The sequence below is a fragment of the Trichechus manatus genome, unplaced genomic scaffold (genome assembly GCF_000243295.1).
Source record: "Trichechus manatus latirostris isolate Lorelei unplaced genomic scaffold, TriManLat1.0 scaffold00136, whole genome shotgun sequence".
Classification (NCBI taxonomy): domain Eukaryota; kingdom Metazoa; phylum Chordata; class Mammalia; order Sirenia; family Trichechidae; genus Trichechus; species Trichechus manatus.
The window spans coordinates 5,858,042-5,878,973 of record NW_004444072.1 but is presented as its reverse complement, the minus strand read 5'-3'; the positions used below and the strand labels follow the sequence as shown (position 1 = coordinate 5,878,973).

Here is a 20,932-nt window from a genome sequence, read left to right as displayed (position 1 = left end):
CAGGACGTGCTACCCGATCCAGATCCTTCTACTCCTTCAATATATCTCTTTGCTTTAATTTTAACAGATGCTCCAGTTTTCTCTTTGACAAGCCACACATATAATTTTAAATTTTCTAATAGCCATATTCTTTAAAATGTCAAAATGAAGAGGTGAAAATGTTTTAATATTTTATTTAATCCAATATATCTAAAATATTATCATTGCCACACATAATCAATAAAAAATTATGAGATATTTTACATTCTTGTATTCATAATAAGTCTTCTAAATCAGAGTGCATTTTACACTTAAAGCACATCTCAATTTTGACTAGCCACTTATCAAGGGCTCAACAGCCACATGCAGCTACTGGTTGCCATACTGAACAGGGAAGATTCTAGTCCCTTGTAGTCTCACACTCGGATTAAGATTTAAGAATTATCCCCACTTCCCAGCCAGCACACACATGCACACACACACAAACACAAAAGCACATATACACACAATTTATTTTCTTCTCTACTTCTGCCTGCTCATAGCATATTCATACTTTCTCAAATAGTAGCTTTCATCACTCACATACTTATAATCCTACTTGTTCGTCGTTCAAATGTCCAAGAATCTACTTATGTTGGACTTTGAGCCTTTGCTTCTGCTGATCCCATTACCATTACCAGGCCCTTCCAGTTCAAAACACATCTCCCCACCAAGCCGTCTCAGATGATGCTAGGCCCTATGGATCCCATCTTTTCCTTCTAGTCCACACAAAGCAGTATCTAACTTTCCACTCTCTGGTCCATCTGTCCAACTGTACTAGTTTTCTCTCTCCATCTCCACTAAAGACAATATAGCTTATTCTGACTTTGTATACTCTTAGGTGCTAAGAAATCTTCAATATATTTAACACTGCTACTACCTTTAGTCCCTACCTTCCTGAAGAGGCTTCTGGAGTTGGAATAAATGATAATGTGAAAATATTTTGAATTCTGTGGAAGATATTACATGAATCCAAATTATTACTATATTACAGTGACTTCAGATCTCTTTCAAAAGAACTATGTTAACAGCTCCAAATCTCTATCATCCATTCAATGGTGTATGTGAGAGATGGCAGAGGGCAAGCAGGAGGGCGAGGAGAGAGGGAGGAGGTATCTGAGAGGAAAGGAGAAAGATGAAGGGGGAGGGAGCCATCTAAAATACCTCTGTGCTTATGGCTTTCCCCTTTATGTAGGAAAGGCCAACATATTCCCACGATGTGAATTTGCACACCTTGCTACAGGAATCCTGCTCTTAGTTTATACTGTGGAGACGAAGCTGTGCTGCTGGAAGAGGGACTGAGGAAAGAGCGCAGCTGACAACACAGTGATGGCTTTAGTTGGCCAGCGACTTCTAATGTGTAATAATGTGCTGCTGAATTCAAATCTGCTCATTAAGCTCTAAAGAGAACAATAAAGAGAGCTAGCTCTTCTGAGAGAGAGAACCTTGTGCTTCTATTAACTATCCAAGTACCCCATTTGGAATTCTCTCTTAGACTGACATCTTTGACCAATAAGCAACAGAAGTTTTTACTTTTTAATTTAAAAAAAAGCCTTTGCTCACTTCCATGGGAAGCATAAGAACAAGTTTGAGCCACGTTGAGTAAAAGGAAAGTACTTTGTGAGCACCTACTATGTACCAGACACTGTGTAAGGAGCTTTATGTCTATTAATGTTGGTAATTCCTGACAAATAACTAAGAACAGGGATAAAGGGACATTAGGAGAAATCAGCAAACAAAATGATTTTAAGATGAATGTCCTCTTTATTTATTATCCAGTACAGAAAAGTATATTAGAATGAATAACAGAAGTACAAAGTGAAATTGACCTGGGATGATGCAACTTCAAATTCCTAGTTCTTGAATGCCAACAAACTGGAGGGAGCAAGGAGGTGATCTTGGGTTTTAAAAAGTTTATTTGTTTAATAAATGGCCTTCGTGTACTACCCAACAATGTTCTTTTTATGGTGTTATTTTTTCTGCCTTAGACAAATTAAAAATACTATGTAGTCAGATCTACCAGTTTTTTTCTTTATTGCTTCTCTTTTAGTTCATATGCATGAAAGACTTTACCCCAGTATCAGATAACAAATCACTTTATATCCAGGAGATAAAACTTTGGAACTTGCAACATAAAAACAGAGATTCATATACATTAAGACAAGTATCTATGTAAGATGATAAATAATTAAAATTCAAGTAGGTGGATCAAACCAGTGCTACAGAAGTTCAAAGGAGGAACCATGGACTAAAATGGTTTGATTTGCACATGTGTTGGTGGAAGGGGGCTGGATAACGGCACCAAACAAGATGTTACGGCCTCAATAATAGTCACTGGAGAATAGTTTGAAGAGAAAGTAGAGAGATAAGATTTGGAAGGCTGCTTGGGCCAGAATGTAAAGGGTCTTGAAAGTGAGGTTAAAATATGTCACCATTTAACAAGAGTCATAATCGACTGGACAAGTGTGTTTTGTTGTTGTTGTTGTATTGACCCTCCTAGGAATGGTGACTGAGAGAGGAGAGAGATGAAGGATACCTTCAAAGAAGAAATCTAGATAAACCATAACAAACTAAGATTATCATATCCAGTAAACTCGTACACTCAGAACCCAACTAAATGCAACCCACCCCAACTAAGACTGGCCCACAGAGCAGGAACATGAGTCAGCCACCTGCTTACCTCCTTCTGTTTTTTAATGATGACAGAAAATTCTGTGTATGGGATCCGTGGATTTAGCTCACATCCCATTAAAGTGGCTCCTTCATAATCCTTGATGTAGCCAACATATTTGGTTTTAGGTATTTTAATTTCTTTGGAAAAACCCTGCAAATCAAACAAATGCATTCATGCAGGCACTGTGCACCAAATATCTACTGAGTGCAACTATGTGTCAGGCACTGTGCTAGGCATCAAGATATGTTTCTTTCAAGTCCTCATCATATTGTTCTGGGGAAGATTAGCAACTTGAAAACCTTCCAGAAAGTTAAAAAAAAAAAAAAAAATCAGAAATAAAACTATGCAATAACAAGCATGGCAACATAAAGATATGACCCTAGTAAAACACAAAAGTTAAAAGTTTTAAACAGAAACAGCTATTAAGTAAAAAATAAGGTTTAATTTTATACTGAATTGTATAATAAACATGACTGATACAAATTTTCCCCAAAGTGGGGAGGGGGACCCCAGGATTCTCAACAAATCAAAAATTAACACTGACCTAAAAGAAGACGTTAATCTGAAAGAAAACTGTCAAAACATATAGCAATCAGAACTTTGATGTTATAAAAATGAAACCCCTACTTTACAGGTAAGAAACTTCCAGCCCACCATGATGTGTGGTTGTTTCAGTGATATTAATGCTTTAAAATACATTCATATCCATACATTACACTGTAATGATGCAACATGGTGTATATGTCTGTGTATATATACATACATATATACACACAAATATATATTCAAAATTATAAACATAATTTTCCTTAAGGCATGTATTTCAGTTCTTTGCAGAAAATTACTTGGACTTCAGAACTATCACCAGTGGTTTCCTGCCTCATCTTTCAGCAAAAACTTATTTTCCCAGTAATCACTGCCAACATCTTCAAAGAGGGCTACAAAACAAGTAATTTAAGAACCACGGCTGAGATCTCACGCTTTGCAATACAGTTATAGGGTAGAAAAGCTGACACTCAAGCCCTCAGTACAGCAACCGCAATGAGTTCTCTCAAATGATTTTTATTACAGAAGTCCAAATGCACCCCAAAGAATGAGAAAATAAATAGGAGCTTAAGTTATCTGACATCAGAGCAGGGAAAGCCTTCAAGTCATATAAGGAATTTTTTTTTTTTAAATTACACTTTATGTAATAAAATCTGTAAAATTCTGTAGATAAGAAAAAATAGTCAATGTTGAAATAAATGACAAACAGTGAAAAAAAAATTACCATAAAATAAAAGGATAAGATCCTTATATGTAAAAAGTTCTCTTAAATCAATGCAAAAAATGTAACAGAAAAAGAGACAAGACAATGAATTGACAATTCAAAAAAATGCAAAGTGTCAGTAAACATGAGAAAAACAAGTAAAAACTCACAATGATCAAAGAAATGCAAACATACGTGATTTGTTACTACCAAAGGGGTAAAAAATATATATATTTTTAATTATCACTTCCTTTGTTGAGCCCTCATACATTGCTAGTGAGAACAGAAACTGTTACAGTATTAGTAGTACATAACTAAAACCTTTAAAATGTCTGGAAGCAACTCCACTTCTACATATTTATTCTAAGCAAATTATCACAGATGAGGGCAACATACACAAACTTACACAGGTACACTTAAATATAATAAAACACCTACAAGTCCAAAAATTAGTATTGGTTAAATAAACTACTTTGTATCTATACAGCAACATCCCAGAGAACCACTGGAAATTTTAATGAGAAAACAATCAAAATATATTGAGAAGGATAAATAAATTACATATCCAGCAAGACCGATTTTTAAAAATGTATTTACACACACAAACATGCACACAGGAAAATTAGAAGGATATGTATCAAAGTGTTAACAGTTCATCTCTCTGCGTGTTACGACTATAAGCATTTTTTTTCTTTTTTGTGCTTTACTGTATTTCCCAAAATTTCTACCATGACCATACATAATTCTGTAGTCAGAAAAGTAAAAGAAAAATGTTCAAGAATTATAAAGCACTATTAAAAATAATACACTGCCAAACTGTTGAATTGCTGTACGTTTTGCTGTGTGTATTCTCAACAACAGCAAAATAAATAAAATTTAAAAATAATAAACATCCAAAAACTAATTCTCAAACAGCTAAGATGAAAACTTTTGATAGGAAAGAACTAAGGTGGCAGCCAACATCCCAGCCTGCTATGTGCTCTAGAACAAGGATTGTCTGCAGCCATTTCTAAACTTCAGGACTTTCTCTCTGCTGTCCTCAGTAAAGGACTTCCCAGACTGAATCAGTTTCTCTTGTTTATGGAGAACTCTACCTACCCGAGACAGAGAACTTACTCCAAACTTCTCCGTAAGCTGGGAGTGTCATATTTTAGAGTGTCAGGCTAAAATATTATACTTCATTTATGGAAGTTATTTATTCAGTCACTCAATAAATACTTATTTAGTACTTACTACATGCCAGTCACACCCCCCAATCCAGTCTGATAGTTCCTTATTTCTAAACCTTAAAACCAAAAACCAAACTCATTGCCGTCGAGTCAATTTGGACTATAATGACCCAATAGGACAGAGTAGAACTGCCCCATAGGGTTTCCAAGGCTGTAAATCTTTACGGAAGCAGACTGTCACATATTTCTCCCAAGGAGCAGCTGGTGGGTTAGAACCGCCAACCTTTCAGTTAGCAGCCGAGTGCTTTAACCACTGTGCCACCAGGGCTCCTAGGGCTTATAAGATAAATGTGTGCCCTTCTTGTAAGTAGGAAACACTTAGATGGAGGCTACCTAAGGGCATATTAAGAAAAGGAATAACAAAACAGTGTTGCATGGTGGAAAACCTACCTGTTTCTTGAAGTACCCAATTGCATATTCATCTGCGTATGTGAGGAAGTTCAGGATGTCATGTTTTATATGATACTCTTTCAAGTGATTCATCAGGTGTGTTCCATAGCCCTGTGTGGAAGTTAGTATACAGACAAATGTATTAGGTTCTGGGGAAAAGAAATTCCTACAAATTCGCCAGGAAACGGCAAATTTAGGAGTTTGTACACTAGCTACTTTAATATATTTTACCAACCGGGGCCTTTTCTGAAGGAAATATAATACTAACACTCTTTTTTGCACTTTTGAAAATGAAGTACAAAACCAAAATATTCAAAATTCTTGGATCAAGATACAACCATCATTTGAAAATACAAGTTTCTGGTTCTTTGAAAATAACACAACAAGGCTACAAGGTGCAGCTCTTCTTCAATCCTAATTATTTCCTAATAAATATAAAAGTTTTTAAAGTAGTTGATTATGAATACTTGCTAGAACCTTAGGTGAAAGGAATTATGTAAATGAAAAGTACTAATCTTTACTAGAATATTTACTAATCCAAGTGTTTGCTGTATATCACAAATCAGAAAACCCTCTAAAAAACTGTATCATCACCCACATAGGATTTTCACTTCATCTTTTTAAGCCTTTCCAAGCAAAGTCTGAGAGCCCAGAATTTGACTCAGTCAGGAGACATTAGGAAGTAACTAAATATAGTGGATAATGTTGAATAAATTAGTGATTGGAATGGGAAAAAATATAAGTAGCAGGTTTTTCAGTGAGGTACAAAGCTTAAAAAAAAGCTATAAATTTAATGTGACTGTTTCAAAACCTCATAAAAAGAGATGAAAGTGAACCCAAGCATCCAGATATAAATATCTTCACATAAATATTCTTGAATTTGATGGCATACTTTTCTAAAGAATTCAAATGTGCTAACAGGCATGACCTCATGGAATTGTAGTCCCTCAAGGGCAGAAGGATCTTTGGAAGTCATCTGATCCACCTCCTGATCCCATGTGAGGCTAGAAGATACTCATCTGTCCTGGAAAGGTAATCTGCTGGAACAGCTCTAAAGAAGGACATTCACTGAGTCCTGAGATAGACCAATCCATTTTCAGCATAATGGTTGGGAAGTTCTTCCTAATGTTTGCCTGAGATCTAGCCCCTTTGTTATTTCTACTTATTGACTTTACTTCTACCAAAGACTCAATCATGTTTTTAACAGCTCTTTAAGCCCCTGAAGATGGCCCTTGCCCTAAACTCATGCCCATTCCTGCCTCCCAAGTTCTGAGCCAAGCATAACCTAGGCTTCAGTCATTCCTCATATGGCATGATCTGAAGACTCTTTATCAACCTGATCACTTTTCTCAGGACTTTCTCCAGTATATCAATGCCCTTCTAAAGCATGAATCCTAGGACCAAGCACAGTAATAATCAGGGGATGATCTGTCCAGTGAAGGAGAACAGCATCAACTCTCTATTCTGGAAATTATTCTTCTATATGCAATCCAAGGACATATTAGCTTTTCCAGCTATATCACAATAATGACACACTTTGAATTTCAATAAAACTCAGATACAAAGACCAATGAAATATCTCCTTGAGAAGACAGTAAAATGGGGAAGATAAACATTCAAACATATAATCACAGTATAAAGCTGCACTGTTTAATATGATAGCCACTAGCCACATCCTGGTGGTTTAATGGTTGAGAGCTCAGCTGCTAACCGAAAGGTCGGCAGTTTGAATCCTCCAACTCCTCCATGGAAACCCTACGGGGCAGTTCTACTCTGTCCCATAGGGTCGCTATGAGTAGGAGTTGAATTGACTGCAATGGGTTTGGTTTTTTTTTTTTTTTTTTGGTTTAGCCACACGTGGCTACTGAGCACTTAAAATGTGACTACCGTAATTTCATGCAAACAGCGCGTGCCTTCTACATTTGTTTGCCAACCACACCCTCCCCTCTCGAGGTATTTTCATAAGCGCCACTACTCCAATTTTTTTACATGTTGCTGTAAAAAAAATTAGCCCCGGAGGAAGGGCATAGTTGGCAAACAAACGTAGAAGGCACAAGTTATTTGCGTAAAAATACGATACTCCAAATTCAGGTGTGCTATAAGTGTAAAATACACACCAGGGGAAAAAAAATGTCATTAATAACATTTTATTATTTATTACATGTTAAAATGACACTATTTTGAACATACTGAATTGTATGTCTACTGTTGTTGCTAAGTCAATTCGGACTCATCGTGACCACATGTGTCTACTAGAAAATGTGAAATTATATATGAGATTTGCATTTAAGGCTCACATCGTATTTCTATTGTGCAGCATTGATACAGACTGATGTATTTGTACATAAAATACAGAAAATGGTGATAAGGTACTGAATTGAGGGAGAAGAGTAGGGATAAAAGGAAAAGATGTTCAGGCTAGGCCTTAAAAGAGTTTGTCAAGTAGAAAATAAGGGAAGGGATTGATTGGTAATCTAAATGTAGGGGAAAAATAAACCTTGCAAAAACATTATAAAAGGATATAGGAAAAAGTACCCTTACAATCTAAGGGTACAGAAAAGTTTCTTAAAGAAAATATAAAATGCAAAAGCATAAAGGAAAAGACTGATTATTAGACTACTTCAAATTTTAAAACTACTTAAAATACCATAAGCAATTTAAGATGCCATAAACAAAAGACAAATGACAAGTTAGAAGAGAATAATTACAACATATATTACAAAGATTTAATGTCAAGAATACATAAAGCAAAAGGGGGAAAACGAAGAACAGAATTTCAAATTCTCATGGTCTCCAGACTTTCTGGAGCCATGGAGGCCCAATGAACCCCTGAAACTACTGCCTGGAGATAATCTTTAAACCTTAAACCAGAAACATCCCCTGAGGATCATGATCTCTCGAGACATCTAGGTCAACTGGCATAACATAGTTCATAAAGAAAATGTTCTACATCCTACTTTGGTGAGTAGCATCTGGGATCTTAAAAGCTTACAAGCAGTCATCTAAGATATCTACTGGTCTTATCCTGTCCAGAGCAAAGGAGAATGAAGAAAAACAAAGACACAAGGGAACAATTCGTCCAAAGGACTAACGGATCATATGAAGAACAGCCTCCAGCAGCCTGAGTCCAGAAAAACTAGACGGTGCCCAGCTACCACCACCAACTGCTCTGGCAGAGATCACAATAGAAAGTCCTGGACAGAGTGGGAGAAAAACATAGAACAAAATTCAAATTCACAAAAAAAGACCAGATTTACTGGTCTGACAGAGGCTGAAGGAAGCCCCAAGACTATGGCCCCCGGACACCCTTCTAACTCAGAACTGAAGCCTCTTGCAAAGTTCACCTTTCAGCCAAAGATTAGACAGGCCTATAAAATACACAATAATACACATGAGGAACGTGTTTCTTAGATCAGTCAAGTATACGAGACCAAACAGGCAAAACCTGCCCAAAAGCAAAGACGAGAAAGCAGGAAGGGACGGGAAAACTAGACAAATGGAAACGGGGAACCCAGTGTGGATATGGGGAGAGTGCTGACACACTGCAGGGATTGCAACCAATGTCACGAAACCGTCTGTGTATAAATTTTTGAACTACTTTTCTGTAAACTTGCACCTAAAGCACAATTTAAAAAAAAATTCCCCGAACTCTTCTTAAAATAAACAATAATTTAGCTTAACTAGTAAAAAACGCCTGCCTTCAGCATTATGCTGTTTTAAAGAACTATCTATATGGGATCAAAGTGACAACAGCAACTCGAAAGATTAGATAGAAACCTTAGAGGGCAGTGAGTTTATGTGAATTGGGGAGGAAAAACTCAGAAAAGCAGAGTGAGAATGGTTGTACAACACAAAGAATGTAATCAATGTCACTGAACTGTACATGTAGAAACTGTCAAATTATTCTATGTTTTGCTGTATATGTTCTCAACAACAACAAAATAAATAATAAAAAAGAAAACATCTATATCTTCTAAAGACCAATTCAAAAGAAGAGAGACAACTTAAAAAAAAATTGTCAAAGAATTTGAATTAGCAACTGACTGAAAATTTTAACAGCCAATAAATAAAAAGATGTTCAACCTCAATAGTAATCAGTATTGTGTCATGAGACACAATATTTCACTCAACTGCACAGCAGATATTTTTAAAGTTGATGGCATCTAGTGTTGGCGAGGATAGGAAGAAATGGTACTCTCCAACACTGCTGGTGAAAATGTAAATTGGTAAACCCATTGAGAAGAGCAATCTGAAGATAATTTTTAAAATTTAAATTGCCCATATTTATTCACGCAGCAATTCTACTTCTCAGTGTCCGGAAAAACACTTCCAAGAAGAACATTGTTTGTGATAGACTATACCAGGAAGCAAACAAATGTCTTTCATAGAGAAATGGTTTACATAAACTATGGTACATTCACATTATGAAATACTACTAAAAAAAAAAAAGTAGCTCTTTATCAGCACAGAACAGTAAAATTTCTGAAATGATGGAAATATTATTTGTGCTGTCCAAAACAGTAGCCACTAGTCACATGTAGCTACTGAGTACTTGAGTGACCGAAAAACTGAATTTTAAAATTTATTTAATTTTAATTGATTTCAACATAAGTTTAAATAATCATACGTATGCACTAAGGTTGGAAGATCTCTAAGACTTAATGGTAAGCTAAAAAAAAAAAAGGAGAGCAATATGTACAGTATGAATTCCGTATGAATTTATGTAAATAATGACAACAAAACACAGTTACACCTTACATACAGGTCCACTTCAATGCATGCAAATCAGTAGAGACGCACCTGGAAGGATACACACCAAGCTGAAAATAATGAGCTAGGAAGGTGCGATTGGGATTTTTGCTTGATCTGAAAATGTATTTATGTATTACTTGTGTAATCAAAAATTATTTTAAAAGAAAAATGAAAAAAATTGGGGGAAAGGGAAGAGTTGGCTAGCGGAGGGAACCGCATGTACGTAGGAATAGCAGTGTCTAGAAATTAGTAAAAAAAGTGTTTTTTGATGCAACTCATTTTAACGTAGATGTGATCAGTGTAAGAGAGCTAGGCTTTTGTTATGTACACCATCTTGTAAGGGTTAATAGAACTATAAGTTTTCTCCCCTTCACCCAAAATCCAATTATTTTACTCAAGAAGAACAACGATGTTTCTCTGGTAAAAAGCTTCCCCAAACCTGCCTAAGTGGCCACTAATTTTTTACCACTCCAAGAAATTTTCTAGATTCCTGGTTGCCTGAGAGTAGGGGCTGTGTCTTCTCATTGAACCTACTTTGTATCTAATACTGTGCCTGGCAGTGGTAGTGGCTTAAACGTTCTCTTGGTTAAAGAAGCACTAGCAACACTAAGCTATTATAAGCAGAAGTTTAGATTTTAACCCCAGAACTATTTTCCCTGTTTATATGCCTTTATATTTAACTCCCACCGAAAGGATTCCTCTCCAAATTTGGTTAACTACAGTGCTCATTTAAATCTATATTATGGTAAACGAGCATTAGCCATGTTACTTTAAAGTTGCATTTAATACCAAGTCCAAGTAGTTCTTAGATGGCAAAGATATACTAAGACTGGGTGAGGAGCTTCAAGTAAATTCTCTAATATTATCCTGCATGTGCTTTGAGCAAGACAAGTTCATATATAAATCTTATTTTAAGCATTTAAGGGAATTTGTATGTAAGCTTGATTCTCCGAAATGACAACAAATTTTAAAGTACAATTTAGCCAAGATTTTTAATATAGTAAAAAAAAATTTTTTTGTAAACTTCCACTTACGAAGTTTCTCTTTTCATAGGTGCTACTGCCGTGGAAGGAGCCCTGGTGGCACAGTGGTTAAGACCTCAGGTGCTAACCAAAAGGTTGGCAGTTTGAATCTACCAGCCCCACCTTGGAAACCCTACGGGGCAGTTCTACTCTGTCCTATAGGCTCGCTATGAGTTGGAATCGACTCGATGGCAATGGGATGACCACCCCAGAAACCAGTTCAGTGTTACTCCTCGCTGGAGCAGGAGTCCACAGAGCTTTTGTGGGAGTTCATGTCATTTAGCGTTGATTAAGTCGGCAAAACTCAGTAATCTTTATTTTAGACTCCAAGCCTGCAAATATGGAAATCTCTAGAGCACTCTCCTGTCTCAGGAGTTGTTCATTAATCATTAATGACACAGGATAGGAAAGAGACCAGTAAATTAATGAAAGAACTTTTTGTCCCATTCCTATTTCTACTAAATAGCAGGTTCTTAATATGATGAAAAAATATATAGATATAAATACATGGCTTTGGTCAAACTCATCCTTTGTATTCAGTTTAGAAAAACTATCTTCATTTTCTAAAGTTACAGTTCAAGCCACTTACAAGGAGAGAGATTTTTTTTTCTAGTTCTTCCTACTGAGTTTGTGATGTTTGGCCACCTTCCTTCAAGTCTTTTGAAAATTGCATGGTTTGGGGAAAAAAAATAAATTGCCCTTCTGGGATGTAGTAAGACAAAGTGCCCAATTCATATTAAATGCCCTTGGTTTCCCTCTGGTATCCCTAAAATGGTCCAAGTCAACCTTAATCAACCTTTCCAAACAAGGTGCCTGGTGTAGCTATCTTTGAAAACAAAAATTATGCAATCTTATTCTGAAATTACAAACCAAGGACATTTTCTAAGTCCTCTCCCTATGACAAGTCAAACAAAATTTTCTTTTCAGTAAGTTCCTAAACTCTGGACATTTGGATTTAAGTTTCTCACTTTAGCCACAAAAAAAAAAAAAAAAAGAAAGTCATAAACACAGCAACAGCACCATCTAAAGACACACTGTCAGGCTTCCTTGAAAAAGAGCCAGAGACAAGTTTCAAGTGAATCTGGGCCTTCACCTTCCTCAGTCAGAAGGATGAATGTGAAACTGATTAATTAAATTTGCCCTTTGACACTTAGTGGTATGAGTCAAAGGCAAAAGCCCCACTTGTGCTTTGTGAGAATAAATAATCACAGCAGCTAAAACGGGCACTATGGATAGAGAGCGAAGCTGTTAATAAAAGCAAAAGTATCCACAGCTCTGGCTGTAGCCATCAAGCAGAGAATGATACCTTCCAGTGAGTTATTTTTGGTTTTTGTAAATGGTATTGCTTCTTTGTAGCTGAAGGAGTGAGGGAAGTCCTTAGACATGCAGTGACTAATACCGGAGCCAGTGGCCACATGCGCCTATTAAGCACTTGAAATGTAGGCAGGCTAAACTGAAATGTTTTAAGCATACAATATACACTTGATTTCTCATTAACATCATATTAATATATTATTAACTCATTAATAATTCTTCTTTACATTGAATACAAGTTGCAATGATAATATTTTGGATATACTGGATAAAATAAAAGATACTTTTAAGATTAAAAATCTCTTTTGCTTTCTTGTATTTAATGGAGCTACCAGAAAATTTAAAATCACATATATGGTTCACATTCACAGCACACATTATATTTCTCTTTGACAATGTTGCCTTAGACCTTCCAATAATTTTTGTCAGCAACTGTTTAATTCTGAGCTGCTTATCTTTCCACCACCCACAATATCTTTGCATGATTTTCTTCAGGGCTCCCAAAATACCACATGAATAGTATTCTAAAGACACATTTCTTAGCTCCCTCTTCCTAAGAGCAAAAGAGCAGTAGTACACTACAAAGTCTAGATGAGAGTTCTGTGTACTGGGAGTCGAGTTAATTTCAGCTCAACTGGAATAAATAGGGGGATAGTGTAGGAATCTATGCCAAGGACAAGTGGGAAGGCAAATTAACCACATACACACATACCACATTCCAAACTAAACATGAATATGTCTGAAATTCATTCATAAATTGTTTCAAATTTTTCATGTCTTCCTTTAGAGCATATCTTTTAGTCCTTGTCCCCTCTTTAGGGACAAGGTCATAAGAAATCTTTCTGAAGTGTAAACTGCCTAAATTATGTTCTTAATCTGGATCACACCATATCCTTTCTCAGTGGTTCAGTGTCTCCAGTTGTGTGTGTGTGTATGTGTGTCTGTTTGTTGACATTAACACTGAACATGGAGATTTATTTTCAAACATCCCCTTCATTTGCCATAGACTGTACCTGATTTGCGTATATCTGATACATGGTACCCCTGGCCCTTGCCCCAGGCTCCCACAAATCCTTGGAACAACCCTACCAGCTGGCAGGTGGAACCATTTACTCTCCTCAGGTACATACACATACACTCACAGTGAGAGGACTCTTCTCAGGAAGTCCTGGGCTTTATTTGAAGCCTTCTCTGGACATGGAACAGACAGACCTTCCCAAATTCTTCAACTTTAGTGAGAAGCCCCACTTTCTGCTTTTCTTCTAAAACCTTGGATTACCCTTACCTTGACTTGCTCATTTGAGGTTACAGCACAGAAAACAATCTCTGTGAATCCTTGGGATGGGAACATACGGAAGCAGATACCCCCAATAACACGGCCATCTTTAATTAAAGCAAGGGTTTTGTGTTTCCTGAAAGAACAAGATTATATCAAAGTTTTGCCCATCTTGGTTATATAAATATACTTTTAGGGGCAATCTTTATTAATCAACCAAAAAAAGGTAGGGGGAGGTAGGTCCTGAGTGTCTAAGGAAAACTCCTTCGTCTAGCCGCTATCTCACTGGACCATACTTTTACATGGACTTTTTAGAGCAAGCTTGCCTACAGAAGCCTTCATCAGAGCTTCCCCCAGAACTAAATGCAGTCACCCAGAGAAGTGTCTGAGCTTTACAAACAATGAGCAGAGCAGGGGTAGAAATGGTATTCCAATGCTAAGGGACACAGAGTGGGGGCAGGGGAGACTGAGAAGGCACAGCCAAACACACCATGTTTCCAAAGAGTCTAGTCTTACTCAGAAATATTGCAGAAACATCATGAAAAAGAACACAAAATCCACATGCATTATGGGATCCTGCCAGCCTTTCTCCCTATCTAAAATATCACTCTGATTTGTCACCTGCATCAACAACAATCCACATAGGCTGATGGACTCTGTATGTGAAAATACATTCAATTAGAGAAGTTTAGGTATTTATTTTAAAAAGCAATGGATTTCCAAAGTTAATCTGTCTGATGAGCCCCAGAATTTTTCCAGTGTTTGGAGATCTGTGCAACAGTGGTACCTAGTTACGATACCAAGACTCTGAATGTTTCTACTATGAAAAAAGCAGGAGATTTTCCAGTATGATGTTCTCTCAGGGCTCTACGTTTTAAGTCACCAGCAACTTAAAATGCAGAGCTTCGTTATTATTAACAAGTTGCAAATTTTTGAAAAATTCAGCTGGTGCTTTTAGACAAAGTAAACAGCTTGATGTAGCTCTGTATCTACTGGGTGACAGGAGGCTGCACGATTTGGTGGGTGACTACTGCTCACTTGCACTAAGTAGTTCTCATTTCATTTAAAAAGGACACAGGAAGAAGGGAAAACAAAGCTCCACTTACGGGTCAAAGACGAGCCGTGTGATGTACTCTTTTGGCATTCGAGGCAGCTGATGAGAGAACACGTTCTGTAGGCCGACCAGCCACATCAGGATCTTCTTGTTGGGTTTCTGGTTCAGGGAATTGCCAACTACGTGAAATTCGATCACACCTCTGCGTTCCTCTAGCCTTGCCGCCTCATCCCTGGCCGAATGTGCTGATAGGAAATTGGTCTGGGATGCAGGAGGTGGGAAAAAGTTACATGAGTGTCTTAAGACAGTTCTTACATCAGACAGTGGGGATGGGACATATCAAAGCTTCTCTTTCTTTCTTCGTTTTGTGGGTTTTCAGGGTCCTACACACACACACACACACACACACACACACACACACACACACACACACACACAGTTATGAAGACAAAATAGAAAAGGTAGGTAAAGCGTTTTGAAAGGTCAGAATTTACATGGATGATATTTGGTTCAGATAGGGAGCAAGCAAACTTTCTACAGATGGCCAGATAGTAAATATTTTAGACTTTGCAAGCTGTAAGGTCTCTGTAGCAACTACTCAACTGCTGATGTAGCATCAAAATAACCTTAGACAATATGTAAACTAATGGATTTGGCAGTGTTTCAATAAAACTTTATTTAAAAAACAGAGGGGGGGCCAGATATGGCCTGTGGGCTATTATATGTCAACCCCTGGTTTAGAGGAACCCCGTCTGATGAGCTTTAAAAGACCCTTGAGATGCCAGGTCCTAAATTCTCATTCCAGGCCTATTAGTGACAATCCTGTCTATATTGTTGACATCTCTTTTTGGAGGACAGTTTTTTTTTTCCAGAGGCATCCTTGGGTAGTACAAATTAAGTACTCAGCCACTAACCAAAAGGTTGGGGTTCAAATCTACCCAGAGGCATCTCAGAAGAAAGGCCTGGCAATCTACTTCTGAAATATCAGTCACTGAAAGCCCTATGGAGTGCAGTTCTACTCTGAAACACATGGGGTCACCGTAAGTCAGAATCAACTCCATGGCAACTTTTCTTTCTTTTCCAGAGGAGTATTTGCTGACCCATACTCAACCACAGCCGGCAACACAACCTTGTGCCATCATCTTCTGCTCCCCATCTTACTTATTCCACCCACTGGCATGAAGGTAAATGTTCAGCAAATAGCTCCCCAGAGACGAAAAACCCTGATTTTCGGTATTTGCGGATTTCCACAGTCTATAGCTGGCTGCCCAGGTTAACCCCTCCCACCTTGGCCAATTTCAAACTGCAATCATATATAACAGCCAGCTCATAAAATCCCTGCAAATGAAACAATTGGCTTGTGCACCAGTGCAAGCCAACGCCAGCACACTACTAAATCCACCCAACAAATTTGGAAATGGGTACTAGCATTCCCATTTTATAGCTGGGAGAAAAAAAACAAAAAACAAAAAACCGAGCTCAGCTAATCTGTGAAGTTACTAAATCCCTGAAAAACAAGTTAACAAAACAGGCTACCGTTATCTAGAAGGAAACAGGAAGGACAATTTTATGATAAGATTTTTCCTTCTCACATCATTCCAGTTCTCTGAGTTACCCTCAATACCATAAAATGAATACCTAAGAAGACATAACAAATTAGAAAGTGATACTTTAATCTAGCAGAGCCACACTAAAAAAAAGTGTTTTTAAAGATGTTTTGAAAAATAATCTACAAGCCATTTTATAGCAGCAGAAACATTACTGCATCTCTTGGAAGCTGCCAGAAGTGTCTTAAATCGCCCTCCCCCAGATGCAAGGCGATGAGATAATAGCAATAGTCTCACCCAAAATGCTTTACTCAAATCTAACCATGAGAAAATAATTAGACAAATCCAAACAGAGGGGCATCATGTAAAACTAGCCACGAGGACTCTTCAGTCTCGTGAAACCCAAAAGAGGGCTAGGGAGCCAGACTAGAATAAAAGAGACTAAGGAGATGAAGAGATAAGAACTAAATGCAACACAAGACTCCTGACGGAGCCTCCAACGACAGCAACAAATGTTATGTTGTTGTTGTGTACTACTGAGTTAATTCCAACTCATAGCAACCCTAAGGGACAGAGTAGAACTGCCCCATAGGTTTCCTAGGCTGTAATCTTCACAGGAGCAATCGCCAGGTCCTTCCTCCCATGAAACGGCTTGTGGGTTCAAACTGCCAACCTTTCAGTTAGCAGCTGAGCACTTAACCACTGCACCACAAAGGACATAATTTGAATACAGGAGGAATTTGGATATGGGTTGTGTATTAGACAAGGGGTTGGCAAACTTTTCTGTAAAGCGCCAAATATTTTAGGCTTTGCAGGCCATAAATTCCCTGTCTCAATTATTCAGATCTTCTGTGGTAGTACAAAAGCAGCCATAGATGACATGTTTCAATAAAACTTTATTTACAAAAACAGACTGTGAGCTAGATTTGGCCTGTGGTCTGTAGGTTGTCCTATATTACACAATAATGTTGTAACCGTGCTAATTTTTCTGAGAGTGAGAACTATACTGTGGTTATGTAAGAGAACAGCTTCATGCTTCGGAAATACATGCAGAAATAGGGGTGAAGCGTTGTGACATCTGTATTTAACTTTGAAATGGTTCCAAGTGGTTTGCAGAAGGTACAGGGAAAGTGAATGTGGCATAATGCTATCAACCAGTTAATCTAGATGAAGGGCCTATGAATCTTTACCATAGAATTCTGGCCACTTTTATGATGCTTTCAGCTTTTGCAAAATAAAAAGTTGGGGGAAGGTCTTCAATTGTACAACATTATTAGTATGTTTCCCTGAGAGGTGATACTCATCAAGAAGAATCACCCCTCAACCTGCTGTTCCTGCCCTCCTCACCATCATCACCCCATAAAATGCAAATCAGGGCAGCATAACATGCTAACATCTCAGCATTACCACCCCATTTCCCACAGCTAAAGGCACCAGGGGAACAGGGGCTCTACCAGCCGGCTGCCCAGGTTTACCCTGCTGACCTCTGGTCCCAACATCGCTGCAGGGTCTGTGATGGTAGACATGACCTCATTGATTAATTCCATCGGAATATCCCCTGTAACTCGGGGTTTCTTGGCCTCCTCCAGAGGGTGAGTGTCATTCATTTTCCTCTTTTCTCCTATGACGACCAAAAAAGCAAACAATGGGTGATTTTGAACATGCACACCCAAATAACACACATCAATCCAACTCATTTTCTAATAATGTTGGTGGACAAGATTGAAAACTAGGTCAACTCTCCATCCACCAGGGTAAGGGGTGGTGGTAGAAGGTGAGAATGAGAAGGGAGGAGGTCATAAGAACTGCAAACCACAGATCTATTCTGAATATCTTCTCCAATTTTTTTAACTTCATACGTGAGTTATTAAGGCATGTGTTTCTTCATTTGGAAATGGATAGGATGGTTCTAGTGATCATTGGTTATTAATTTCTAACTTAGTCCCTTTGTGGTTACAGAACTTGACCAATATGATACCAAAATGTCAAAAAATTTTGAAACTTGCTTTATGGCCTGAAATGGAAAGGCCAGGCAAAGGCCAAGAGAACTGTCTCCTATTTTTCTCATGACATTACATGGTTGGCTTCTTCTCCTTTTTCACTTTCAGGTTTGGTTTTGCCATATTTTTCTACCATAACATGTATTTGTTTTCACAGGTTTAAGTTTGTAAAAAAAGTTTTACAAACTTCTTTCCAGGTTCAAATTTTATTCCTCACATTTGAATCCCATTGACCATGTTTCCATACAGCACTCTCACTGCCTTTAATCAAAAGCCATGTGGTGATAAAGTACCTTGTCAATGGAAGATGCCGCCATACGTATTGCATGTAACTTAAAACGGCCTTTGTTGGTTTCTTATCTTCACAACGCTTTTCTAGTTGTTGCTTTTGAAGGTGAAGGGGAATGCTTTCAGTCATTTGACCAAGAAGCCTTCAAAATCCCTGATTCCCCAAGAGTAATACTGTGAACTACTTATCTTACAGCTGTGGTTTACACCTATTATGTCCCATCCTCGACAGACTGTTAAGGGGCCTAGAGTGTTAAGACAGCATCTGAGGCTGCATCCAAGCTCACTGGTAAAAAGTTGCTGAATTGATTAGTGATGTCTCCCATGGAAGTGGAAGGGAGGATGGTGGTACACATTCTAAATATTTGGTACTTCATCTAACGTCCTCTTCTCTCCCTACTTCATGCCACTTCTTTTATTTCAAACTTGGGACATATACAAGGTTTGTTTGATGTCAAGTTCTCTGGGCAGAAATGCAATCTTCAAAACATTCTACAACTGTGAAACACTTTGAGAATTAGGAGATGTTTTGCCCATGTGGTAGATTACATTAATGGTCAAATTCTTTGGGATCCACATTCTTTGCCACGTGACTTTGCAATTCTTCCTACAAAAGAAGTATATTTCCTCGCCCCTTAACTCAGTTCAATCATGTGACCTGCTATGGACAACGGAATGAGGCAGAAGTGGTGGTATGCTCGTTCCGAGCCTAGGTCTCAAGAGATTTTGTACGTTTCTGTTTGCTCTCTAGTGCTTCTGCCAGTGTCACGAGAACACGTTCTGGGCAGACCGATGGTCACAGGAGGAAGGTGAAAAATACGTGGAGCAGAGTTGCTCCAGCTTTAGTACCCTAGCCAAGTCAGCCCAGAAGAGAGCCCCTGGCTGAAGGGCAGACATATGAACAAGCCCAGCCAAGACCAAGTGAGGCCAGCCAACTACCAACCAACACACAGAATGTATGAGCTATGATAATAAAGGATTACTGTTTTGTTTTAAGACTCTGTGTTTTGGTTTGTTTGTTATACAGCAATAACTAACCAATACAGCCCAAAGCCTAATACAAAGTATTTCCAGTCATTAAAATCCTGGACATATACCATCTGTAATTAGTCTAAGTCTAGCTTTGGCACTCCCGAGATAATGGAGCTTCTAGGGAAAGTCAGAGACTTCTCTTATCCCCCCTAAAAGCTTACCTGGGTTTACCTCAAGCCCAGAAGAGGCTTTGCAGGCAGGGCTGGTGCTCCTTCCATTCAGCTGCTCAAGGGAAGATGAGTCTGAGTTGTATGAAATTGTCCCAGCCACAGGAGGTGGACTGATAACTGCCCCGAGAAAAGGAAAAGAAGGTATTAGATGACTCTTTCTTAGCAACAAGGGACCAACTGCATGTGAGACTATCCCATTTCTGCCCAAAGAGAAATCGTCTTTAAGATAAAAGCCAGGGGGCCAATGTGAACGTCAAGATAATAAAAACAGCAATGGCTTATAGCCCATTAAACAGAAGAAACATATCTGAGTCCTTATTGATAAAACAATAAATGAATAAATAAATAAATGGAGGAGAAAGAAAAGCTCTTCCTTACAGGAGAACGCCAATAAATAAGGAAAGAACGGTGGAAGTTAGAAAAATCACCATTTGGCAGCCATCACATAATAACTGATTCAGGAAAGAATCATTAGTGCAAGCTAATCCCTGAGTATAATTTTGATGAGGGACAGGATATTTACCTAGTATCGAAGTATCTCCCCACAAAAGTACCTTTTGACTATAAAAGGAAAATTGGTAACATTATAATGGAGAAGCCTGGTGGACACCACCTTAACCAAGTGATCAAATTGAATATCAATGATGACAGAACAGGCCAACATCATCAGCTTCCTAATGTGATGCAAAAATTGCTATAAACCACATCACAGAGACAAGAGGCAAAAACGGAAGGTAGCCTATAGATTAAATTTCCTGACTTTGATAACTATATTACTGTTACATATGAGAATGTCTTCTTTCTTAGGAGATGCCCAATGACGTAGGTAAAGGGGCATGGTGTTTGCAACTTACTTTCAAATGGTACATAGATATATCTATATAAAGTAAGTTGGAAGCATCATACATATATATATA

General features: G+C 38.0%; 1 protein-coding gene across 7 annotated transcripts in view; it reads right to left on the bottom strand.

Annotated features, from left to right (window-relative positions):
* The window catches only part of KAT2B (lysine acetyltransferase 2B), a 77,678-nt gene that overhangs the window by 17,768 nt on the left and 38,978 nt on the right, over positions 1-20,932 (bottom strand). For 6 of the 7 annotated variants that reach the window (XR_002825436.1, XR_002825435.1, XM_023739562.1 and 3 more), the window contains exons 7-12: positions 20,007-20,132; positions 18,010-18,146; positions 15,031-15,239; positions 13,934-14,060; positions 5,561-5,671; positions 2,699-2,842 (exon numbers count right to left, since the gene is read on the bottom strand). Coding sequence is in view for 5 of the 7 variants with exons in the window: in XM_023739562.1 (XP_023595330.1) it covers positions 2,699-2,842; positions 5,561-5,671; positions 13,934-14,060; positions 15,031-15,239; positions 18,010-18,146; positions 20,007-20,132 (854 nt within the window). In the remaining 2 variants the exon portion in view is untranslated. The remainder of the gene's footprint in view (positions 1-2,698; positions 2,843-5,560; positions 5,672-13,933; positions 14,061-15,030; positions 15,240-18,009; positions 18,147-20,006; positions 20,133-20,932) is intronic. The other variant, XM_023739563.1, reaches the window with a different exon arrangement.